At 44.5% G+C, this 9,469-nt stretch overlaps 2 protein-coding genes across 2 annotated transcripts; one reads left to right on the top strand and one right to left on the bottom strand.

Annotated features, from left to right (window-relative positions):
* Positions 1-2,510, top strand: ATNIH1004_007764 (uncharacterized protein; the record flags this gene model as incomplete). Its single annotated transcript, XM_033572383.1, has 8 exons — positions 1-12; positions 70-104; positions 267-764; positions 1,001-1,473; positions 1,594-1,853; positions 2,095-2,223; positions 2,273-2,357; positions 2,410-2,510. 8 exons carry the CDS (start codon positions 1-3, stop codon positions 2,508-2,510), a joined length of 1,593 nt encoding a protein of 530 aa, XP_033425698.1.
* Positions 2,511-6,646: 4,136 nt separating this feature from the next.
* Positions 6,647-7,762, bottom strand: ATNIH1004_007763 (isocitrate lyase/PEP mutase family protein; the record flags this gene model as incomplete). The annotated part of the gene is made up of 3 exons (XM_033572382.1): positions 6,647-7,269; positions 7,320-7,467; positions 7,523-7,762. The coding sequence occupies 3 exons, from the start codon at positions 7,760-7,762 to the stop codon at positions 6,647-6,649; spliced, it is 1,011 nt and encodes a 336-aa protein (XP_033425697.1).
* Positions 7,763-9,469: the final 1,707 nt, after the last annotated feature.

Here is a 9,469-nt window from a genome sequence, read left to right as displayed (position 1 = left end):
ATGATGCAGAAGGTGGGCAAAGGAGCATTAGAGTTTCTGACAACTTGAGAGAAATATGACTAACTGTAGAGCATTAAACTTAGTGACCTAATGTCTCTGGAGGGGTAAACTATACTTTACGGTGGGTAGCACAATGACGTATGCTAATATAAGGTCTTAGCGACCCGGGTGGTCGAACAACCGGAAGGAAACAGGTACTTTATACGTTTCTAGCATCCTGCTAGAAAACATATAAATGGGCTGCACTGCTACGGGTCTGAGTAAAGGCATATCAAGTTGCTATTAGCCCTCCTGCATGTGCACTTCACCTCTTCAGTGCCAAACTCCACCATGGACTCTTTGGAACCTAAGGCACTGCGAGCGTTGGTCTCTAAGTTTAGCAATGCCGTAGAGGAACATATTGCATCCATGGAGCAGAATCATCCTATTTCTCTTTGCATCCTTGCAGAGGCCCGAAACATCCTACAGACACTAACCTCGCCAGAACAAATGCAGAAACATTATTTTCTCGATGTGCGTGACAAAGATTGTTTGCTTGCCGAACTGAAGACTGATACAGTGAAGATGATGGTATTTCCAGCGCTTCGAACATTCCTGAAGCTTAATATCCTGGATTTAATACCCGCCGAAGGCTCGTTATCTCTTTCAGAACTATCTAGAGCTTCTGGGGCTCAGGAATCACTGTTAGGTATTTTCACCAATGTTGTCGACTGCAATTATTTTTCTGCTAACCAGATGCATAGACAGAATAGGCCGCATTCTCGGTAGGTGGTATCTTTGAACTTATAATTTGACTTGGCTAATGTGTGGCTTCTCTAAGTCGCCAAAGGCTTCTTGGATCAGACATGTCCGAATGGCGGAGATTTGAGACACACTGCTTTCTCTAAGCTGTACAGATCCGATTCTCCTCATAAGCTAATGTTCCTAGCCACGTTAGCATCTCTCCTCCCCTATCCCCTTTAGGTTATGATCTCTGGAGACCCCCTTACATTTTATATAGGTACGACGTGGTGTTCAAGTCCCTGGTCCCATTTGATGAGTACCTCGCAGAACGAGGTCAGCTTGAGCATGCACAGGAGCCCGATGATATCGCATATAATCCGTACACCTGGAGGCACGGCCAGGATGGAACGAAGCTTTGGGATGTCATGGCTCAGAAGCCCGCGGAGCTCCAAATTTTCCAGGCTGCTTTGCCAGCGTTTGATATGTTTGTTCCCGTGGTTGGACATTTCGATTTTGGTCTTTTGCAGTGTGCCGAACCAGATGATCGGGAGAGAATGGAGTTAGTGGATGTTGGTGGTGGGCAGGGAAGTTGTCTTAAACAGATCCTGCACCATTATCCGAAGCTGACTGCGAGCAAATGTGTATTGCAAGATACGAAGGAGAATATTGATGCTGCTAAGGAAAATTCTGAATTGCCCTCTGGGCTAAATTTGATGGAGCACAACTTCTGGAAGGAGCAGCCCATTAGAGGTATGTGAAAACTCCCTTCAACGTTATTGAGTAGGCATCTTCATGAGAAGAGAAATGACTCTAGACAAGACCTGATCTCCGCCACTATGGGAGCGTTAAAGCTGATAAAGATTACGATAGGCGCGAAAGGCTATTTGATGCGGTATATCTTGCATAACTACCAGGACGGCGCTTGTATTTGTATTCTTTCACACCTTGCTAAAGCTATGGAGATTGATTCGCGCCTTCTGATATGTGAGACTATACTACCTAATTGTGTGAGAGAAGCCGACTTTGGCGCCGTTGCTCTCGACATGTACATGCTCTGCTGTGGTGGGAAGGAACGAACAACGGAGGGATTTGAGTCGCTATTGGAACAAGTTGACTTGGAGTGGGTGAAGGTCTGGGAAGTCCCTGGTGTTCCTGGACGATGTATTGAAAGCAGATTGAAGAGATCAGCTCGTTAGGGTGCAGCACTCTGATGTCAGGAAACCACAATCATTCTCCTGCACCACGTATTAGTTTGCCTTTTTTATTTTTCTTTTATTTTCCCTTTGTGGTCAACAACGAATCCCCTTTAGCATTCAGATGCAAACGGTAAAATGATATAACTAGTCGGTACCTAGTCCTAAATCATCCAAGGTGTCGACACCCACGCCGAGCTCTTCCCCGGCACCCCCCCGCAAGCCCACTACCCGCAAGGCCACCGCTACCCTGCCCTGCTCACCCTCCCCTGAGGGGCTCCGGCCTCTGCCGATGAATGATGGCAAGGTATAGGTAGTTACCAACTAATTCGTAGTTAGTTACTAACTAGTTCTAGATTGACGCTGCAGCTGTTCGCAAGGTTGGTATTAGAAAGAGTGGTAAGCGTGCGCCCTGTCTGAAGTGCCGCAAGAATAAGATTAGTAAGTACTGCTAGTTTTAATTAGTATGCAATAGTCCCTAACTAGTTATTAGCTTGTGGCAGCACTAATATCTGTGACTTCTGGGACTATTTTAAGTTGCCAGAGGAGAGTGAGGAAGAGGATAATAATACTAAGGAGGATAATAGTAACTAGTTATTTACTAGAAAATAACAGCTCTGTAACTAGTATTCCTTTACTTTATCGCATTTAATAATAAAACAAATTAGGATCTAGGCATACTACCTAATATAAATATATATATTATAATTCTATATAATATACATATATATATACACACACATATATATTTCTATGGTAGAATATAAAGATATTTGAAAGCAGATTTAAGCAAGGACTATCTACACTTAGCTACCTAGGAGGGGAATACTGTGCTGGCGATGGGGAGAAAGAATAGAAGGGGGGTTGCGAAGTTTGGATAAAGGCCTGGTTTAGTACTGGTTGGGACTAGTAGCGAACTGGTTCCGAGGGGGAATAAATACCCCTTAATTTATTATCCTATTTTTAATCTCCACACGGTTAACTTGAGCCCGTAATAAACGAAGGTGTAGCTCTCTTTCTTGTTAGTTAAGACTCTGATTAAAACTATGTTAAGTTGCAGCTTAAGCTACTGGACTATAACTAGTTAGTAATAAATAGAAAACTAACTAGTAAATAACTACTTACCTAAACAAACTTTGTTTTATACTTCCTCTTCGAGACCTACCTCTTCCTCTTGATTAAGATCGCCGTGGCTGTGGTGAACCAGATGATAAGACTTTTATTAGGGGTTTATTAGATTTAATAGTAAGTCTTGGATGTTAAGTAACTGGTTAATTATCTAGTGTATTTAAGCCGGAGAACTCTTGTTAGCGTTTCTTTTCTAGTACTAGTTAGTAACTAGTTAACTACTAGTAATCTACTACCTTGCTTACCCTCTTGTAAGCTTTTCCTTGCATGGCGAGATGCAATAGAATTAGATTAATAGCTATGCTAAATAGCAAAATCCTGTTTTGTATTATATTAATCTAGATTCCTTGCATCACAAATAAGTGCACTAAATACTAGTTAGTAACTAGTTATTATTAAATTTATAGTAGGTACTTTACCGTTCCGCGGCTTTTAATATTAAAAGCCTAATACCACCAAAGATATATATCTTATTATGCGATTACTTACCTGTATTTGTATGCATTCTTGCATTCTTAAAAAAAAAAGGATCTATTAATAAGCAGGCTTTATTTAAACCCGCAGTAATTAATAGATCTGCTTTATAACTTGCCTAATAAATAATAGCCTCATCTTCGTCCTGTAACTAGTTAGTAACTGGTCAAGGACTAGTTAGTAACTACTTACCTTGTAAAAGCTGTATTGTCTTATAATAATGCCATTGTGTTTCACAGTTTAATAAAAAAGCTATTATTTGGAAATTAGTTGTGCCACATTTCTTCTGTTTAATGGCTTTTTTAGTACCTCGAAAGAAGTGAACACGGCAGGTGATTATAATATGTGGAATATGCCACCTTGCCGGCTACTGTTTAGGATCAATACTAGATAGATACTGAATGAGAGGGAAATGGTAGAACTCCGAAGGAGTAGGTCAAGGAGACAATCTTAGGCAGTTCAGAAGTTGTGGGCCCCGAGCCCACAAGTTCCTGGCAGGAGAAAAGACAACATGCCCTTTACGCAACTGCGTCCCGCGGTCTGTGAGAAGGTTGTTGACTGTCTATTACCTCTTCGTATGAGGACTTAAGATAATAGCTATCCATACAAATGTCACGTGCTAATCCCCCGAATTCCTCCACTACAATACTAACCAAGGCCTAGTTACAGGCTAGTTAGTAGGCAGTTTATAATTAGTTAGGAACTAGTAAGCCCTACCTAATATTTAAGTATTATCCATATCCAATATAATACTCTCAAATCCACTTCCATGTAAATAATAAAAGCAAGCAGGCTAATTAGTATGCTTTTTTAAAAGTTTAAACACCTTTTAAAATAGGTTTTTATATCCATCAGCATCCTCGTGATTTGTAAAAACCCGACAAAGTGTTATAACTAGTCCAGTGTACAGGATCATCACATCACGGTACACAGAGATAAGTTGCAGGGCTGTTCTAGGTGCTCCAACAGGCCCCCTCTACACCGACACCCGCGGTAAACAGGAAAGGCGGGCCAAGCGCCCAACGGGTGTTGTATGAGGCTTAGGATTACACCATCAACAGGGAAGAAAGGGTGGTGCAATATCTCTTGATCGGATGTCGCAAATAGAAGCCTCATTGGAAGAACGGTTGGAGCAAATCCTCAGATAACAGATTGAACAAGGAAACCTCCTGGAGGTCATGCGACGAGGCTCTTCCACCCGGCGACGATGGAGAGCTTTCGATCACTGTGGAGCATACGGCGGCGGCACACAAACTGTTTTCGTGGCCGATCATTCAAGCCTTCATAGGCCAGACTAGATACAACAAGGACTACGTCATGAATATGGAGCTAGAGAGAGGTGTGATAAGTATTTATGGACAAGGCGAGGGAGAAGACGCGAGTGAAGACACTATAATTTCTACCCCTTGCAATTGCTCCTGGTGCCAATGAACCTCAAGGTACAAATATCAGGCCACATATACCAAACTTATTGATAATGGAGTCGACAAATATGGCAGGGTGACAGAAAAACCCGCACCATTTGTCGGACTCACTCGAGTTATTTAAAGCACATGCATCAGCTTCACCCCTTACTCGATTAGAATGAATTAAAAAAAGACATAGACGAATTTATTCTGATTTACTGTCCACAGGAGGGCCCCACCCTATTAAAAAGGGGTAATGCAGGAGAGCTGTTGCGGGGGGGAAAACGGAAGTACTCTTGCGACGCCCTACCAAAAGATACGTGCGACGTCCAATCACTTAACTGCTCCAGAAGAGGATACAGCCAGTCATTTAGGAAACCCATTCATTACGCTATTGTTCTTCTGGTTCTGGCCCTCGGAAGTATATGTGAAACTGATTCACCCGTACTTGGACCAGTCATTAATGAAGGCATGCGGAATTCAGACGTCATTCCGGGTTTGGCATTTTACGCCTTCGCTGTTAATATTCTTGGAGAGCGTTTCACCTGAAACATGGCACAGGGAGTTGTGACATTTATGGAAAGTCTATTCCTCAGGGAGTGGGACAGAATTCTGTATTGTAACCTATACTATTGCACCGGAAAACGGAGGATTAATTCGTGGTATTATACCAATCTAGGTGAGTGGATATCGTGTCTCGGGTGCTATTTCCATATAGGCCTTGGTGAATGTCGGAGTGGAGGCCGAAGCGCACCCATTGCCTGCTGTCCCTTCAAAAACCACTGCACCTAAGACATGTCTAGGCATACACAAGTAGGGGATTACGGGTCTCATGCCGAGACCCAACAGGAATCCCCAAACCAGTATTTCACTCACAGGAGAAATGAATGACGAGATAGTATTCCAACCAAGCTTGATGATGACAGGCTACAACTAACTATCTGTCATATTTCTTAATCAAAATACATTGGAGCCATTTACCCGTCTGCCCGTATGATCTCAAAGAACTGTAATATGCTGTGGCAGGCGATCGAAGTAAATTCTAGCCGACGATTGCTTAGACTGGACTGTCCCTTCCATATTGCTGTATCGAACAAAAGGGACAAGTGTTTCTTAAGACCTCAAGTTAAATAGCGTGCTATCAAGCCCAGGGCATGATAATACCAGTGTTAGTTAGTTCGTATTTTCAGGAGGGCACGTCTCCCGAAATGAATAACTATCTGAAACTCATTGCTGCAAGAGTCCATGAGAATGTACTGTTCACCACGCATCTTTTAGCTTTCCGATTTCACAGCTTAATAGATCACCTCAGGCCCGGGATTTATTTCTACTCACTGGCGATTTGCAACAAGCATAGCTTTGGAGGCACCTAACCCCCATAGGCATAGCTATGAGGTGCAAAATCTAGTGAGATTTTGTTAATCTGCCCTGTCTGAGAATGCATCGAGGGGAAAGAAAGGCGAATTTGTAAACTGTGCGATATCATCCAGCAGTGCATGGAACTCAAGCAGCAACGCCTAGAAAGACAGCAACATAATACTGTATAGACAACAAGCAGACAAGAAACATAACACAAACACGGTTTTCGTATAAAAAGGAAAACCTTTATAGTCTTCAAGCGAGTTATAACGGGAGAAAGGGGAAATGGAAAGCAAAAGAAAATAAGAGGCAGAAATAGAAATGAGGGAATTAAACAGGAGAATAAAAAGAAAAGAAATTCATTCAGACACCGTTGGTAAAGCCACTGCTCCCAGACTCCGTATCTATCTTCACCGAATCCATCAACCCGCAAACCTCGAACAATTTTTTGGGGCCCAAACCGTCAGGGGTCCCGACCAAGCCTTCATTCTTCAAATTTTCAAGTGCAGACTTGATCCCTAGGTAAGCTGGTGCCAAGCATGCAAAGGAAAAGATCATAATGCGGAAGCCCATCTCTTGCGCTTCTTTTGTGGTGATAACAGGGCCAGCCCCATTCTCAACCATATTCAGGAGCAGAGGCCACGGCGCCAAATCCTGCACTGCCTGTCTGGCTTGCTCCTTGGAGGTGAAACCTTCCAGCAGTCCGACGTCGGCGCCAAGGTCGCGGGCTGCCTTAAGGCGTCGGATGCATTCATCGTACCCATGCTGCTGCAGAGCGTCTGTGCGGGCTATCAGGACGATATCCGAGCGCAGTCTCTCCTTGGTCAACTTGGCAGCGCGGACTCGGGTGAGATATTCATCCAGATCGACAACTTTCTTTCCAGCCAGATGACCACAGCGTTTGTTCTGTATTTGGTCTTCAATGTGAAAGCCTGCAACGCCGGCCTGAATGTACTGTTGGACGGATTTGGACACCATCAAGGGACCTAGGGTGCATCAGAAACTTGGAAGCCAGATTCTTCAGCGAAAGACATACCTCCGTAGCCGGTATCCATGTCAGCGATCAACGGGGGTCCGTATGGGTCCAGGTTGGCAATCATCTCTGCATTGGTCTTCATGTCGTGCAATTGGGCCAACCCCAGATCTGCCATTCCAAGTCTCGAGGCGGTAGTGCCAGCACCAGTCTACAGGGTTAGTATGATGATGATAGTGATGGACGATGGTACGATCAAGACATACCATGTACATTGCCTTAAAGCCGATCTGCATGGCAATCCGAGCAGAGAGACCATCATAGACGCCGGGGCAAACGATCAGGTCGTTTGTTTCTCTCAGCATCCGGCGGAGCTTGGATGCCCCGGCTGTCATATAGAGGGAAACAGTAGGCTCCTTCCTTGTTCCGTTGACTTCATAGAAGCCGTCTTTCTCGACAGTGATGGTGATTGCCAAGTTAGACGAGGTATTTTCTGCGACCTTCATTGTGATTGTGTAAAAGACAATTGAGGATAAACATTGAAAGATAGGCCTTCTAGACTGGATTTGAGGCCCTTCATATTCCTCAGAACCAGCCACAGATGCCAGTACTTTCGGGAAACAACCGTCCGCCGGGCGACGCAGATATTTCAAGTTCCTCAGTATGTTCAATCTAGCGCTGACACCCTCCGTTTGGAATGCAACATAAAGACTTGGCCGCATGTAAAGTTAATCAATACGAATGCAAGACCATTCCTCTTGAAGTTAATTGTACGTGCGTGTTAAGAAGTCTTGGCTGCTGGCCTCCTTGCGCCGCCGAAAGGCAATTGAGTCAGTGGTACAGTATAGGCCTGTGACAACCCCTACAGGGTAGAACTCAGGCCTGGATTCGGCATCAACCAGTCCGAGCAACTAGGCTAATTAATTTCGGACTTAATACTTGAGAACATCTGCAAAGACCTCGTCATCCCGAAGCGCTCTTTTAGACGGCTGACAAAATTGAGTTTGGCAAACCATAGAGCAGTCAGTGGTTGTGGTTGTAAGAGCCCACTTCCAAGACTTTCACAGACCGTTTCATTTTCCAAGCGATACTAGGGAAATTTATTAGCCAGGTTTGCTCAGGAGTATGCATGTCATATTCGAATTTGTGCAACGTCGCCCTTCGCTTTTTCCTGGCTGCATTAATTTTGGAGCTGATCGGTAGTGGAGCCAATTGTGGCGCAGCGGCGGATCATGTTCTTCTGATGCCGGACGATACCAATGTTTATAGTGCGACATACTTGAGCAGAGGAAGGGGTCCTAAATAGAGCTGATTCGTGACGACCGTATTCGGAGCGTACATTTCTTGGCTAATATATAATCAGTTCAGTGGTTGCAGATCGAACCGCCGTTGCCGGGAATGAGAAATCCCACCCGCGATGTTGCGCAAAAATCATAGAAGAGCGAGTTGATAAAGAGTCATCTGGGCGCCGATCAAGTATCTCCCGTGGACCAGGGTTTCATTTCTATGATTCGAAGATCCCACGGTCCAGCTTCGGGTCCTTCCGCACTGGACGCCCGCGGACTATCTCCCATCCTCACAGCCAAGTCCCTTAGCATGATGGCCCGATTCTCGGCACAATAACTGGACTTAGTCTCGGCGCTCGATGCGAGAAGAAATGAGAGCTGGTGGGCGGGGTCCTACATGAAAAAAAATTGTTCGCAGTCGTATCTGATGATCCCATCTTGCTGGGTATTTCCGCGGCATAGAAGAGACCTATACAAGGCCTACGCGCACGTGGACGCCCTCTGCATTATGGAATTATCCGACATGCGCCGTATTGTGGAGTAAGTAGATAATTATGCAAGGTGATTTTCCAGGATTGAGGACAATCAGATCCAGTTCGAGGGAGAGGCTGCTGCTACCGTAGCTAAGCAAGGAGATGCTACATAGGAAGCAAACGGCGTATTGCCCGCAATTTTGCTCTTTATTTTGTGTCCGAGAACTCCGATTACCGTCTTGGCTTTGGGGTTCCGTCGAATCTAGTTGTTTCCACGCGATGGTATGTGTGCCAATCTAGGAGATCCTGCGGCACACATCCTTCAAACTTTATCAATCACCACAATGTTTGGCATTCTACCTTGTTTACAATCTTTATGTATATACGCACTATAGCCTCCTCGGTATGTAGATGTAAAAAATGTGACTGGCCAAGAACAGTGCACAGCCCATAC

The sequence above is a fragment of the Aspergillus tanneri genome (assembly GCF_003426965.1).
Source record: "Aspergillus tanneri strain NIH1004 chromosome Unknown AapTan_7_pilon_pilon_pilon, whole genome shotgun sequence".
Lineage (NCBI taxonomy): Eukaryota > Fungi > Ascomycota > Eurotiomycetes > Eurotiales > Aspergillaceae > Aspergillus > Aspergillus tanneri.
Note: the sequence above shows the minus strand (reverse complement) of the source record. Positions and strands in the feature narration are given on the sequence as shown.